General features: G+C 36.8%; 1 protein-coding gene across 1 annotated transcript in view; it reads left to right on the forward strand.

Annotated features, from left to right (window-relative positions):
- ANXA5 (annexin A5) overlaps nt 1-14,700 on the forward strand; it is a 30,380-nt gene extending 15,680 nt beyond the window's left edge. Inside the window, exons 6-13 of the mRNA XM_007087600.2 lie at nt 1,336-1,426; nt 3,277-3,356; nt 3,751-3,807; nt 9,754-9,847; nt 10,967-11,062; nt 12,589-12,647; nt 12,864-12,986; nt 14,172-14,700. Of these exons, the coding sequence (XP_007087662.1) occupies nt 1,336-1,426; nt 3,277-3,356; nt 3,751-3,807; nt 9,754-9,847; nt 10,967-11,062; nt 12,589-12,647; nt 12,864-12,986; nt 14,172-14,234 (663 nt within the window). The 3' untranslated portion in view covers nt 14,235-14,700. The remainder of the gene's footprint in view (nt 1-1,335; nt 1,427-3,276; nt 3,357-3,750; nt 3,808-9,753; nt 9,848-10,966; nt 11,063-12,588; nt 12,648-12,863; nt 12,987-14,171) is intronic.
- The last annotated feature ends 2,270 nt before the right edge of the window (nt 14,701-16,970 follow it).

A 16,970-nucleotide genomic window follows, 5' to 3' on the forward strand; every position in this document is an offset into this window, starting at 1 on the left:
AGATCTTTGGGGCAGGAAATAGTACAATTGGTAGTAGGTTTTGAATGGGCAAAGTGAGATTTAACAACAAGGAGATAATGTAGCACAGGGATTCTTACTTATGGAGTGGAAGAAAGAGGGGGCTTATGAAGTTAGGAGGCTTTCTGTGCTTTATCTCTTTGTTTTTCTATAGTACTTCTTTTGGAATAAACAAAATCTCAAGTTATTGAAAAAGGGACTTTTTGCAGAGTACTTCTGAAATCTCAGCAGTAATTGAAATTCTGCCAGAGCATAAACGTAGATTTTTCAGTGCTTGGTTTTGGGGAAAGAAACAGATATAAAGAGAGTAAGACTTAAATATGTTATCTTTTAAAATTACGTTCAGCTCTATTGTTGCCTGTATCTTCTAATTTAGATATGACTTTTATAATCAGAAAAAGGAAAACCAACTAAAATTAGAGTTGACTTTTGAACAACACAGGTTTGAACTGTGTATACATTGATTTGTTATAGTACAGTATGGCTAATGCATATTCTCTGCCTTATGATTTTTCTTAATAACATTTCTTTTCTCTAGCTTACTTTATTGTAATAATATAATATATAATACATATAGCATACCGAATATGTGCTAATTGACTCTATGTTATCAGCAAGGTTTCCAGTGAACAGTAGGCTACTAAGTTACGTTTTTGGAGAGTCAAAAGTTATACACAGATTTTTGACTTGGGGGTGGGGTCATTGCCCCTAGCCCCCACATTGTTCAAAGGTCAACTGTATTTTCCTAAAATCCAGAAAGCACATTTTAATTCTTTTGTACTGATCTAGTTCCTAATAACTAAGCAATGCTACATTTATTATTTCCTTTGGTACAGAATTTCCCTTTGGAAATTCCACTGAGAATTTAATTTGAGGTAGAGGGTTTATGTTTTGAGGTACAGATTGTTTAAGTATCACTGCTCCTCCTTGTAAATTTACGTAGAGTTTTCATTTTTACTATTTTAGTCTTTTTAATTTCATGTTCATCCGCATGTGCTTTTAAACTATTTGGAGTGAAACTGATACGATTATGAGTTTGTAGAATCTGTTACATGTCATATATCACACACACACATGCAGTAACCATTGTTTTTCATTAGACCAAAAAGGAAAAACATGTCTTTGGAGAAAAAATTAATTTGAAATTTTTTCTTTCTATAACTAATAGAACTTGTATACAGAGAAGTGAATATGATATTGGATAGTTTATATGTTATATTTATGTAATTATGCAATTTGGGTAACATCTATTCTAGAAAATAAATTTCTTTCATCTTATTAACATATTTTCTCTATTAAAAATAAATTTCCAAACAGGGAGCTGGGACAAATGAAAAGGTACTGACAGAAATTATTGCTTCGAGGACACCTGAAGAACTGAGAGCCATAAAACAAGTCTATGAAGAAGGTAAGTGTTTTGAATGTTATTTCCTCTTCATCTCCACTGTCATTTTTTCACTTTTCTAAAGTGAGCACAGTTCTTCACAATTACAGGAGGCAGGCCATACATGATTGCTAGAGGAATGGGTGCGTGAATGAATGACTGAGCAACAATTCAAGATAGTTTTCTTCTTCAGTGAAGAAAAGACTGCTTTTTACTATACCTGTATTTGTTTTGGTACTTAGGAGAATCTTCTGACGAAGATGGAAGTTTACTTTTACTTTGAACTTGCAACTAGCGTAGAGACCTACAGTTTGCTTTTCTTTTACATTAACTTCAGGATGGATGTGGGTTTGCTTCCTGGAGAAAATTAGTTTTAAGTTACTAGAAGTTAAGAGTTCTCTAAAAGGCCCTTTTGGAATTTTGGAAAAGAAACTGTGTCCAAATTGGAATTGATGAAAATGTTTGAGTAAACGTGTCATTTTAGCTAATGGTAATGCTTGAATACTCTGCATTTTAATTTTTTGCCTTGGTGTACCTTACTTTTTGTGTGTGAAAAAATAATCTGTATTTCAATCTGAATGTGAATGGAACCAAGAAAATGAAATAAAAAGTGAAGGTAGAGTGTTCTTTTCTCATCTCCTCAAAGTTTCTGTATCAGACTCTTTGTCCTGACTGAGCAGGAGCAGACTATCCAGATGGTCAGCCTAGTCAACAGACCAACAAGATGAATGCCTTCAGCTACGAAAATGGGTCCCTATCTTGGAATTAGTTTATTAATCTTGGAAATTATGTTGTAACTCAACAAGTCAGAACAGTGTGAAATTTATAGCAACTGAGTAGTTACCTATTCAGTGCTGGATATTTCTTTCCTGCTTCTCTTTTTACAGTTGGATAGGTCCCAACCACTAAGGCAGAGGGGATACATGTATCTTAACAGCAGAAAATCACATTTGAGGGTTTTTTTTTTTAAATGTTTTATTATTTATTTTTGAGAGAGACAGAGTGAGCAGAGGAGGGGCAGAGAGAGAGGGAGACACAGAATCTGAAGCAGGCTCCAGGCTCTGAGCTGTTGGCACAGAGCCTGTCGCAGGGCTTGAACTCACAGCTGTGAGATCATGACCTGAGCTGAAGTCAGATGCTTAACTGACTGAGCCACCCAAGCACCCCTAGAGCTTTTAGACCTTTAGAAATAGTGCCAAGCTTTTAACGTTTGTCTGCTTTCAGATAATGATTAAGTATTTAAGTGTCTTTGAGCTGCCTTCAATAGCAGCTGTTTGAAAGTTAGTGAAAAGGGCTTGTAGACTTTTGTAGATACCAGTTCTCCTCTTTACTATGGCATTATGTTAAATAACTGGAAATAGAGGCAGGAAGGGGCATGTTTTAAAATATCACTGCTATTAACTTTATTTGTTATAGAGGAAAAATATCTTATTAGGGGAAAGAATGGCCATGCCAGAAGAAAAAAAAAAAACAAACTCAGAATTTTAGATTATAGAAGAGCTTCTTTGGAAACTAATTATGTAAAACATTTGAAAGAAAGCAATACAAAGTTTAAAATTATGATCAGTTGTGTTTTGGAGGCTTTCCTGTACCATCGCTTGTCTACATAACTGCATTGGTTGAGAGCATTTCTAAATGGCTGAGTCATGGATTTTAGCTTGAATTGAGAACTTTTGGGAGACTTTAATTTGTTTTCTACCAGCCACTCCTAAAGCATTTGCCTTTAGTCTTTAGAGCACTCAGAGGTGGAGTAGAGAACATTTATACTAATCAAGTATTTCTTTCTTTATGTCTCTTCTATTTGATTAATGGGGCAGGATATCTTTTTTTAGTTGAAAGAAGCTATAAATAAGTATGAAATAATTCTGTTGCAGAATATGGCTCAAGCCTGGAAGATGACGTGGTTGGGGATACATCAGGGTACTACCAGAGGATGTTGGTGGTTCTCCTTCAGGTATTGGGTGGAGAATATTTTACAGTTTGATTAAAAAATCTGAAGCTGGACTGGTCTGAATCTAGTTAAATAGATTTCTAGTACTTGCTTGCCTGTGTTTGTGTTTCACAATATCTGACCTAAACTTTTAATAGCTAGCTAACTTACAGGTTTGTTTGTTTGTTTGCTTTTTTAAGTTATCACTATTCTCTTTCATTCATAGGATTTAAAATCAAGAGGGTCAAATTGGTTTTAGACACTGCTGTGTGATGAGTGAAATATTGTAAATTGCTATCTTAAAATCATATTATTCCTAAGAGAAGGAGCTTTGTGTGCACAACCATCAGGTGGAATCAATTTGCCTTTTGAATAAAAATGCTCATGTAATTCAATAATGTGGTATTATCTCTTAAAGGCTAATAGAGACCCTGATGCTAGAATTGATGAAGCACAAGTTGAACAAGATGCTCAGGTGAGATGTGATATGTGGTGACTTTATAATGGCATATAAATGAAAAAAGAATCCATGCTAATGGAAAATCATAATATATATTGTGATAGCATCTAAAATAATCTTATTTATGGGCCCTATATAAATCATAAGACCCATGTAAGTATATTTCTCTGATTTTGATCTGGCCAGTAAAATATTTTGTCCCCAAACTGAAATGAAATAAAATGAATTACATATAGTGAATTTCACCTAGATATGGTATTTTTTGTGTGATTATGGAAATTCACAAAATAGATAATTTTACCAAAAAGCACAGGTATTATTGATTCCACTGCCAGTAAGGCAGTAGGTGTCTTGACAGGAGAGGATAAAAAAGAGAAAATAAGGTGTTTTAGTGATAAATGGTTTCTGAATACATAGATTACAAGTTATTGTAGTACTTGGGAATTCACCCACCTTTCTTTTGATAGAATTCTGAATAGGATTGTTGTCTTGTCAGCTGCTTTTTAGTGACTCCCAAATGAAATTCTATACTCAAATGGCTTTTAAACCCCAGTATAGTCTTACTGTGGTTAATAAGTAATCAAACAAACTGATGGTAACCTGAGGGGAGGTGAATGGGAGGGTGGGAGGATGGGTGAAGTAGGTGAAGGGGATTAAAGAGTATACTTATCATGATGAGCACTGAGTAATATATAGGATTATTGAATCACTATATTGTACACCTGAAACTGATATAACACTGCATGATAACTATACTGGAATTAAAATAAAAAACTTTAAAAAAACATAAGTAATTAAATGTAGGAAATAGTGTTAGGAAATTTTTGAAACATGAGACTAGAAAACTGGAAATTGGTAATGAAAGAATTATTTGCATTCCTAGAATCATATACCATAGTCCTGTCTCTCTGGTCACATGTTTCAATATACAATTCTGATTGTTGGTCCTACACCATTGAAAAAGGAAGGGTCATATTCACTCCTCCAGTTGACTTCTCTATGAAACAACCATTGGATGTGTAATCTGACTTTGGTAATGGGAAAGAGAAGGCGTTAGTATTCTTTTGGGTGGGTTGATTTTGTAATGGCTATGGAATGTTAGCATCTTTTTGTCTAGCTGGAAACAGAAGGAAAGCAAATGATCATTTACTGAGGACTGTCTATGCAGTATTTGATGCTTCTCTTACTGTCTGTCCTCCATAAAATGCAAACCTATTGTGTCACAGCCCTATATAAAACATTAAAACTTCAGTGTATCCATTATCTTCAGAGTAAAGTTCAAGCCCTAAATATGGTTTATAAGCCTCTTTGTTATCCCTTGCTTTCTTATGCCTCCAGCCTCTCTTGCTTTCTTTCTCCACCTCCCCCTTCCTCCACCCATTCACCTGACTATTTCCTCTTCAGGAGTCAGTCTTCAGGTTAGCTACTTTTCAGATCTCCCTGCCTGACCCCTCCAAGTATATATCAGGTGCCCTTAGGAAAGACTGTAGAATCTCCAGCTTCCTGTCACAGTCCACCCAACTTATATTGAAGCTGCCTATTCACTTGTCTGCTTACCCAGGGCACTCTGAGCTGTCAGTTTGGTTTGTATCCTCTGGATCTAGCATTTAGTAGGCATTCAGTATATAACTGGTGAATGGATTAGTACATAATTGTGAAGTAGAGGGGATGGTTTTCCTCTTATCCATAAGGAAACCGAGGCTCAGGGATTTGAGAATCAATCCCGTGGTTCCCACTGACTAGTGGAGCTGGATTCATACCTTTGCCAGTCTAACCCTCAAGCTCTTCTCTTTCAACTAGACAACAGTCTGTGTTTTTACCTGTTAGTTCCTCTCCCTTGATTCCTGTACCATGTAAAAGGTTTATTAAATATAGATTTGAAGCACAGGTCTAGCTTAACTCTGCATTCTTGAAGAAAGAAATTTGGCTCCTTGAGGAGAAAGCTCTAGTCATCCCTTCAAACCTGTACTCCTGACTGTTAGGAATGACCTTATTGCTTTCCAAGCATTAATTATTTGTGGGTTTTGTAGGAAACAATGTGATTCTCATACTCCTACTCTCAAGAGTAGGAGTGCTAGATGCTTTTTAGTGGTCACTGTGGAAGAAGCCAACTCTAGTAGTCTCAGATGAATGCAGTGAGTCTTACATTAGCAGTAGGCTGATTTCTCAGCATAGCTGGTGATGTAATGAGAGCATTGCTGCAATGTGAGGCTAGGGAGTGGAAACAGTGCATTTTTACCTCAATTTCATTGATTTCTCTCCTCAGAGTACTCAGTGTATAGCATTGCTTCTTGAACTTTTAAGTGCATGTGAATCACCTGGGGATGTCCTTAAAACAGCAGATTCTGATTCAGTAGGTCTGGGTGGAGCCTGGGATTCTGTATTCCTAACAAGCTCTCAGGTGATACCTCTGTGGTTCTGGGACCACATTTTGAGTACTGGGTCTATATAGGTGTCACTTAACTGCTGTGCAGAAGATATGACCATTCAGAACCCTGAAGGGGAAACTTTATACCTCCGAAAACTGTCTTATGAAGTTACTTTAAAATATCCCTGAAATAGAATCCAGGTTTTCTTTACACTTTCGGTGATTAGGAACAACATAGAACATGCTATACAGGCCATCAGTCTTTGACTCTATTTTTTTTTTTTTTTAATTTATTTATTTTGAGACAGAGAGGGAGTATGAGCAGGGAGGGGCAGAGAGAGAAGAAGCGAGAGACAATCCCAAGCAGGCTCCATGCTGTCAGCACAGAACCTGATAGGGGGCTCAATCTCGTGAACCAGGAAATCATGACCTGAGTGAAAATTAAGGGTCCAATCCTTAACCACCTGACCTACCCAAGCACCCCAGTTTTTGATTCTTTGAAATGTATTATTATTAACTAATTCAGCCTGTTAAAAATAATTATCCTTTCATCCTTAGGAAACAGAACACACCTAATTCTTGTAGCAAGGGCAGCTGGACTGTTCTCACTAATGGGAATTTAAGATTTCTTAATTGAGAGTAAGCTGAGACAAAAAAAGGGCACTTGGCCCTTTTATAAGCTTTTGAATTTTTTCTCTACTGATACCTGGCACTAAGAGGATTCATTCTGTTTCAGGAATTTGATAAGTCACAGTGAGTCATTCACCTGGGAAATTAACATTTTTGTGGATAATCCACTTTACTCTCTTACATTTTTAATGCTTTAAACTTATTTTACCTCTTCCCCCCACCCCCCCCCCACTCTAAATTCTTGTTTCATGCTCATAGAGAAAAAGCTATGCTCTTAGGGGAGGGAGGGGGAAGAGAGGGGAAGGAGAAGGAATCAATGTTTACCGAGTATCTGCTTTTGATGACCTGATACTATTTGATGTAGTCATTATATAAGTTACATAATCTGCATTAACGCCTCTGTAGAAATATTATTCCTACTCTGTAGGTGAAAACACTGAGACTCAAGAAGAGATTAAGTAACTCATCTAAGATCTCACAGATAAGGACAAGGACCAAATCTTTTTGACTCTAAAACCTTTGCACTGAACCAGGGGTTATCAAACTGAGCTAAACTGTAAAGCCTACTCTGAGGGAAGAGGGGAGGATGAAAAGGTGTGAGGGTCCTTCATCCAGAGCAGCTCCGTGGATATTTGCCATCCTCATTTAGAAGAAAGGACTCTTAACATTCAAACAAGACAAAACCAAAACTTTAAAAAATCATTGTTCCAGGGCGCCTGGGTGGCTCAGTCAGTAGAGCGTCTGACTTCAGTTCAGGTCATGATCTCATGGCTCCTGAGTTCGAGCCCTGCGTTGGGCTCTAATGCTGACAGCTTGGAGCCTGGACCCTGCTTCGGATTCTGTGTCTCCCTCTCTCTCTCTCTGCCCCTTCTCTGCCTGTGCTCTCTCTCTCTCTTTCTCTCTCAAAAATAAATAAACATTAAAAAAACTTTTTTTAAAATCATTATTCCATGTGAAGATTATCATTACTGCATATGATTTACTCAGTAGTTTTAGAATATGTATTGATCTAAAACATAATTCTTTTAAGAAAATTAAGAGATTCTAGTTTTTTTTGTTTTTTTTTTTTAATGTTACTTATTTTTGAGAGAGAGAGAGACAGAGTGTGAGAAGGGGAGGAGCAGAGAGAGAAGGGCACACAGAATCCGAAACAGGCTCCAGGCTCTGGGTTGTCAGCACAGGGCCTGATGTGAGGCTCAAACTCACAAACTGTGAGATCATGACCTGAGCTGAAGTCGGACACTTTATCAACTGAGCCACCCAGGCATTCCAAGAGATTTTAAATAGCCATTTTGCAAATGATTTCCATACTACAGGCCTAACTCTGCCATACCTGCTAGAGAAAATTTCTAGAAATATGGAATAGTTGTTCAGAAAGGAGTACTTCAGTAATGCTTGCAGGATTGTGTAGAATGCACCCCCTCTTTTAGGTGTCAATGTGTATGTATATCTTATCTATGTGTAGAAAATGTAGAGGTAGTAACCGATATCTTTAGGATATTGGCATTCATGGTAATTTTTTTTATTTGTTTTTTCTTTTGTTATATAAAATTTCTCAGTGAACATGTGTTATTTTTGTAATTAGGTTTAAAAGTTATTTTAAGACAGGTCTATAACACCATGATGTAGTTCTAAAATTTAGATACTTGCACAACTTTCGTTGTAACTCTTTTCAGTTCTGAAGAACATGCTCGCATGACCAGGATTGGTATTATTTATTTTTATCATTAAAATAAATCATTTTCAAAATTGAGTGTAAAGATGTGACTCATTTTTTAAAATTTCCTGGAAATGTAACAAAAACTAGATCTATCTCACCATAATTTACATTTTTAAACACACTGATCAAAATTTCTACATCTAAACACGTGCTGTGATCTCATCACCTTCTGTCCTTATGTGGTATGCCACTTGTGAGCAGAAAGGCAGCTGAAGGCTTAGCAAATTGCATTTGTCTTGGCTTAACAGGTATACTTACCTGGAAATGAATAAAAGGGTAGTATAGACATTTTAAAGATTGATGCATTGGGTTTTAATAAATTATCCACATCTCAGTAAGTGGGATCAGGTTTAATGATGATGTTTATATATAATTTAATTTTATTTTTTTTAGCAATTATATGAATACTAAAAACCATATAGTCTCCATTTAAGAAGTAAATCTGGACAAACTATTCAACAAGTATATGTTAATTGCCTGCTGTATGCCAAGTGTTGTGATCTACCCCCAACCTTTTAAAAAGTCATTGTGATCTTTTATTTTTATTTTATTTTTTAAATGTGCATTTGTTTATTTTTGAGAGAGAGAGAGAGAGGCAGAGAATCCCAAGCAGGCCCCATGCTTTCAGTGCAGAGCCCGTCCTGGGGCTTGAACTCACGAATGCTGAGATCATGACCTGAGCTGAATTCAAGAGTCGGACACTTAACTGAATGAGCAACCCAGGCTCACCCCCCACCCCCATTGTGATCTTTTAGAAATGTGAAAGCTCTTTGTAGCTAGTTTTGGTTAAACTGCAGTTGAAAAGGGAAAATATGGAGTTTATTTTTTTATCATGTGTTCCTGAATAGCTGCTGAGTAAGCAAAACAGAAAATGTAGACCATTTAACTTCTAGTTAAATTCTTTCCCAGTCTGTAAGTGGATGTGTCAAGAGTGAAGTGATCAGAAATTTCTGCCAACCACACCATTGCCCCTGAAAGACACAGCATGGTAGACATTTTGAGACCGTTTAACCTTGCCCCATTGTTGTGCTTTATTCCTTTGACTCACTAATCTGTGGCACAGTTCAGTGGCAAGCTCCAAAGTAGCTCCATACTCACCTCATTGAGTTTAGGAAACAGAAATGAAAAGTGTAAGATGGTGAATCGGGCACATTAATGTACAGGGAATAAAACACAGGTATGATTCAGAACCTGGAAATGAGAGGGAGGGACAATATACTAATTGAGGTTGAAATTTTCACAGGCTTTGTTTCAAGCTGGAGAACTGAAATGGGGGACAGATGAAGAAAAGTTTATCACCATCTTTGGAACACGAAGTGTGTCTCATTTGAGAAGGGGTGAGTGAAAAAAAAAATGTGTATGCTGCTGGGACTTTGGTTAATTTTGAAAGTACAGGAGCCAGTGTGCCAAAATATGTACTGTTTAACAGACACTTACTGAGTGAATCAGTTTTTGTATTTCTTCCTTTTGGTAGCCATGAGAAATCTCACAATTCTCTTCGTTGCTCTTGTGTTTACAGAACTAGAGATCCTTAGTTCCCCTTTGCAATCAGAGGGTGAGGAGGGAGCTAGGCCTCTAGATTGTCACTCTTATTGTCACAAATCACTGAGCTGTGTGTGGTTCACTTCAGTATTTCCTCCTAAGTAGTGGGATGCATGACCTCATCTCTAGACATTCATCAGTTCTTGTGGTATCAAGTGGGAATGAGTTCAGTGGCCTTAGTATTCGGGGCTTTAAAAATTGGCTTTTCTGTAGGTAGCATTCCTTGGCTGATTTGGCAAGACCTGGGCTCTCTTTGTTTTTCTGCACCACTGTCCTTGGTATTTTGGGGTTTTCTTTCTCATGCTCTGTACCTCATTGTCACAGGATGGCTACTGAAGCTCCAAATTTATCAACCACTTTAATAGCAAGAAGAAAGGGACAAACCAATCATACCTGTTTATCACTTAAAACAAATTTTTTTTTTTCAATGTTTATTTTTTAGAGACAGAAAGCATGAGCAGAGCACGAGCAGGGGAGGGGCAGAGAGAGAGAGGACTGAGGATCTGAAGTGGGCTCTGCGCTGTCAGCACAGAGCCTGACGTGGGGCTCGAACTCATGAACCATGAGATCATGACCTGAGCCGAAGTTGGATGTTTCACCAACTGAGCCACCCACTTTTTATCACTTTTTAATAAGGAAAGAAAAATTTCTCAGAATCCTCTCCAGCAGATTTACCTTTGGGTCTCATTGGTTGTAACTAGTAAGTAGAGGCCAGGAAATCAGTGAACAAAGAACATTTATAATCCATTGTTGAGGGCTTGCCATATTGAGGCTCTATAACAAAGTCCAGGTTCTGTCAGCAAGGAAAAAGGGGAGATTTGTGTTCAGTAGGACAATACATGCTTAGAGTAAATACCTTCTTTCCTTGCAGAATGATCTTTACATGATTAAGAAATTATTTTTCTTTCTTATAGTGTTTGATAAATACATGACTATATCAGGATTCCAAATTGAGGAAACTATTGACCGAGAGACTTCTGGTAATTTGGAGCAACTACTCCTTGCTGTTGGTAGGTAGTTTTACAATGTATATAAAATTTATGGTGTTAAGAGCTAAAGCATTTATTCAATTGAAGGTGTATCTGAAAAGAACCACTTCTTTCTTTATGAAAAGAAGGTCTTATGATATTTGGGTGAAGCAAACTCCTCAATTTCCAATTCAAAGTCTGTTTTGATGTTGGAAATGAATTAATCTGGTTAGTTCATCTAATCCCATGGAAATACTGAAACAATTGTTTGAAAGTCATTTTGAAGCTGCATTAAATATATTACTATTTTATTATGAATCTGAAGTGTGAGCATTATCTCAGAGGCTTTTAAATATTTCAGATTCTTGTGGAATTTTAGTATTCTTTTGAATACTGTCCTCACAACTTTGAGGCTGACTGAGATATTGGAATCTGAGTTAGAAAAAGTATCTTTTGTATGATGGAAGATATAATAATGGTTATTTTCAAATTAATTTAGAAATTGGTTTCAGCTAAATATTCAGAATGATCTAGAAACATTGAAGAACTGAGTTTGTATATACTCTCTAAATCCAGGGAGAATCTAGTTTGTGAGCTCCCAGTGGCCCTAGTTTTCATATGGGTTTGGAGTGAACCTGTCTGCTGTTTGTTCTGAGTATTTGGCATTGATCTCAAGTTCTGTGCTGTTGTCTGGAGAATAAGCTAATGACGTTCATGAACCACCACTAATAGTAGCCTTTGGTTTGACTTCCGCAGTTAATGAATTTTAAAAGAAAACTTTTAGACAGCCCCTTCATAATTACAATAGATTTGAAATAATGACATTTTTAGTTACTGGTGGCTGTTTTATTTAAGCGTTGGAAAAGAGAGAATAACTCCACCACCCCCAATTCATGGATTGTTATTTCTGTATATTAAGAAATTTTCATATGGATAGTTTCTGAAGTTGAGCCAACTGAGGTCTGAGCAGCCCTGAAACAGAGTAGATACATATATGTTCAGGGAAGATACTCTTTTTCTCTTATCCGTTAATCTGGGTGTTTCTACTGAATTGGGTAAGTCTCATGCTGCTCTATGTAAATCATGGATATTAAAGAATATGGAGAGAATACCTAGGTTAAGACTATAGAAAGATAGTCTAAGATTTGTCGAAGATTAGATAGAGTGGTTACCTTGTGTTATTTGCTTGAATGTGTTGGATTTAAAACTTCTAGGATGCCTGTATAATTTATTGAAGATGAAGAAAGTTGTGGGTAATAGCCCAGGCCACCCAAACTGTGATAGCAGAAAGGTACTCATAGAACAAAGGGGGGTTGAAAAATTCACGTGCCCTGTCCTACACACCTTTCTATGTAGAACTCAGAACTTTAAGTAAATCTCAACCCAGTTGCTAAGAAAATACTTGGTGAATAAGGAGATCAGATCAGCTTGCAAATGAGCAGTTTTTTAGCCTATGTTACTTTTATATTTGTAAAGTAGAGCAATAAGCATGAAGAAACTTTTGGTTTTTAATTACTTAATTCTTTTCCTATCAGAATAGCATCTGACCATTGTATTTATTTTCTTAGTGAAATCTATTCGAAGCATACCTGCCTACCTTGCAGAAACCCTCTACTATGCTATGAAGGTAAGTGCATACCTGGAGTCTTCCATCTAATTAATTTATCTTTCTAGTTATCTTTGCATATTATTATGATTTAAATGATAGACTTTGGGTTTTTTTATTCCCCTTAAAACATGCTACCAAATTGTTTTACTTTATTGATTCATCCTAACTCAGGAGAGTTTGATGCCATATTTGACATTTTTAAACAATGTTCCTCTCTCTTTTTCCTTATTAAAGGGAGCTGGGACAGATGATCATACCCTCATCAGAGTCGTGGTGTCCAGGAGCGAGATTGATTTGTTTAACATTAGGAAGGAGTTCCGGAAGAATTTTGCCACCTCTCTTTATTCCATGATTAAGGTAGTAGAATCTTTCTTTAAATTATGTTCAGAAATCCAGAGCAGAACAATAGATAGCAGGTAAGACATGGATGAGAGAACCCAGTTCTTGATTAAAGTTTACAATTTTAATCGTGTGATTAGAGCTATGACTTATGAAACTTGGCATAATGTTTCCTAAAGTCCGGATGATAGCTCCCAAGTGAAAGATTGGCTCTTGGTAAGGCTTGAGGCTTTTGGTGAGCCTAGCAGCATTATTTAGTAGTGGTGACAGATGACTCAACAAACCCAGCCCCTGCCCCTGATGATAAGGTGTTTGTTCTTTCTTTCTTTTATCAGTTCCAACTGTCTTTATTAGTTCCTCCTTCCTCCCATATCAGACTTTCCTTTCTTTATTGTCTGTTATCAGCTTGTCTGTGGTATTGGTTCACAGTTCAGGAAAGAACCAACCAGGTTATATCAGAAATAAGTAAAGAGCTTGGGTATTACTATCATTTTTGTCTCTTTAAAAGCAAGGGAGACTGTGGCCTAAATTTAAAGTTGGCTTAAGGCCTTTTGACTTTCTTTCCTTTCTCTCTTTTTACTCTCTCTTCTTTCTTTCTTTTAATAAAGGGGAAAGTGGGCCATATGCAAAGCAGAATCTCAACTGAGCAAGCTTTGAACTTTGTGTGTGTGTGTGTGTGTGTGTGTGTGTGTGTATGGTGTGGCTGGGTTGAAGGACACTGGAGAGTTCTTGTATGCACTCTGAGCTTGAAAGATTAATTTATCCTACATATCTGTATATGAGATAAGCAGAGGTAAAGCTTATCCTGCTCCTCTGTCTTTGAAGCAAAGACATAACAGCCACACAGTCCTAGGATTGCCTCCCTTAGCCAGACACAGAGTATATGATAGAAACTTAGAGGTTTAGAAACCTTGATTTGAATATCATTGTAAAATCTTCCTTGTTCTCTGTATTACTAACTGAAGCAGAGCGTACTTCATTGTCTTAGAGCTGTGCCTTTAAGGGGTGCAATTAGAAATTAAACATATGTTACATTGGTAGGAAACTCCTGGTATAACATTCCTGATGTGAAAGTCACATACACAGAGATTATCCACTTGAGAGAAAAGTCACATGAATAAAACTTTTTGCCAGACATTTAGTTTTTTATTTTCTGAGGCTTCTGTGACTCACAGAGCTTAACGGAGTACATTTGGGTTTCAGGGTGATACGTCTGGGGACTATAAGAAAGCCCTCTTGCTGCTGTGTGGGGGAGAAGATGACTGAGGTACCAGCTGGAAAGAGATTCCTGTGCCGTGCCTACCACCGCCGCCATGACTCCTTCACATCTCGCTGCACTTTCTGTATGCTGGTGCTTGACACATTGCCTTATTCATGCTAGTATGCTAATGACCAAAACATACATGTTGCAGAAGAAAAATAGTGGTGCTTCTTTCTGATATTCAGTTAAGATCTTTCTCTTTGTTATAGTACTGAAGTGTACTTATGTTACTAAAGTCTAAAGTCTTTGTCATTTATACTTTCTTTTAAAAGATGAGACGCTTTTAGCCTTTTTAAAAAACTTCATTTATATTAAATTGATAACCGTATTTCCTTAATCGGAACTCTAGCCTTGAAATTATGAACTCCTGGAAGTGTTACTAATCAAGTTTGCTACTAAATTAAACCTGGTTTCATTCAAAAGATTGCATTCAAAAGATTAATGAAAAATAAACATTTCCTTCCTCCTGAATTATCTGTATGTATTCAGAAAAATTTTTTAAAAATCATTTTTATTTGAGTATGGTTGGTACAATGTTACATTAGTTTCAGGTGTACAACATGGTGATTCAGCAACTCTACAGGTCATGCTGTGCTCACCACACATGTAGCTACTACTGTTAGCATAGAACGCTACTACAAAACCAATGATTATATTCCCTATGCTGTGCCTTTTATTCCTATGACTTCTTCATTCCATCACTGGAAGTCTGTATCTCCCTCTCCCCTTCACCCATTTTGCCCATCCCTTTGTCCTTCTCCTTTCTGGTAATCATCAGTTTGTTCTCTGTACTTAAGGTCTGGTGCTGCTTTTTGTTTCTTTGTTTATTCATTTGTTTTTTAGATTCCACATATGAGTGAAATGATATGGTATTTGTCTTTCTCTCTCTGACTTGTTTCACTGAGCATAATACCATTAGCAATGATATCTTTTTCCAAGCTAGTCATTGGCAATGGTGTCACCTGACAGCTGAATTTGCAGTTGACTTTTGGGTGATAAACGTGAATTGCAGCTGCATCCCTCTGCATGTGGAACGAGAGAGAGGTTAAGGGGTCTCTGATTGATTTATAGCATATATAGCATCAATTAAGGTGATGCTTAGGATGCTAGTTGCTTAGTAGAAAAGCTATTTTAAAACAGCCTAAAAATTAAAATAAAATAAAACAACCTAAAAATTCAGAGCATACTTTTCTCTTTCCTATTATTAACTTGTTTTTCCTATTTTCATCTGCTACCTTCTTTGAGATAAAAAAGCAGGCAACATCTGCTAGAAAGAAGCAGTTTCTTTCTTTCTTATAATATTTACCTTTCAGTTTTCTGCTTTCAAACTGCTTCTTGAATTGGTGTCAGTTTCCTTTTTTGCACTGACACCCTTAGGTAAGCATTTTTTAAAAGCATGTGATTGCTAATAAATAAGACATTTTTATAAGTGGACTGCTCTCCCTTTGGAAATTTTTAAGTAGTAATTTGTTCTTGTTACGACCTTGGCTGCTAATAAGAATAACCATGGAGCCTTAAAAATTATATGTACATATAACATTGCTTTTTTTTTTTTTCCATAAGCAATTCTGATGCAGAGCCAAGTTGAGAATCAATTGCCTACATATTTTTTTTCCAGTTTTATTTGGATATAATCGACATACATCACTGTGTAAGTTTAAAGTATACAGCATAATGAGTTGACTTACATATATATTGCAAAAGGATTACCATAATACATTTAGTTAACATCCATCATCTCATATAAATTAAAAAAAAAGTTTTCTCCTTGATGATAATTCTTAGGATCTCTTAACTTTCAAATATGTGAGATCACACAGTGTTAAGTGTTGTACATTATATCCCCAGTACTTACATATCTTATAACTAGAAGTGTGTACCTTTTGACCACTTTCACCCAATTACCCCGTTCCCCATTCCCCACCTCTGGTAACCACAAATCTGATCTCTTTTTCCATAACTTTGTTTTTTTGTTGTCACTTTTTGGATTCCACATGTCATAGAAGTCATAGAGTATCTTTTCTCTGACTTATTTCACTTAGCATAATGTCCTCAAGTTTCATTTATGTTGTCACCGATGACAAGATTTCCTTCTTTTCTATGGCTGAATAATAGTGTGCTGTCTATATATATCACATTTTCTTTATCCATTCATCCACTGATGGAAATTAGGTTGCTTCCGGGTCTTTGCAATTTGTCAATAATTCTGCAATGAATACGGACTTGTCTCTCAAATCTTTGTAATTGTTCAAGCAGCCTACTTTTATTCTTAGTGGCTCCCAGGAGTTGAAGGTGCACCAAGACCATTTAGGGTCCTAAAGGGTGGTGGGGGTGAATCTCAGTCATTACCTAGATTCAGGCTAATTGGAATCCAGATTCTCAGGCAGAAGCTTTTAAAGCATGTAAAAATCCCCTTTTTAGGGGAAGACTGAGAGATGGGCATTTCTGTTTGCTTTCTCTACACTGAGTCCTAGGGTGACGGCCAGTTAAGAACTATTTCTTAGTTTGGTACACTCTCACTGAACTGGTGAACAGAGCCCTCCAGGCCTCCAGAGCCAGGCTATCAAGGGATGTGTCCTCCGGCAGTAGTCACAAAAGCCGGTGCACCATACATCTACACAAACTCCTTTCTTGGACACCAGGAACATGGAGTGGGGCAAGGGAGGGAATGAAGATGGCACCTGCCAGCCTCCCTGGTTTGTGGAAAGAATTTTAGTCAGCCTCTAGGTGTATTTTTTATT

Source organism: Panthera tigris, chromosome B1 (assembly GCF_018350195.1).
Source record: "Panthera tigris isolate Pti1 chromosome B1, P.tigris_Pti1_mat1.1, whole genome shotgun sequence".
NCBI lineage: Eukaryota > Metazoa > Chordata > Mammalia > Carnivora > Felidae > Panthera > Panthera tigris.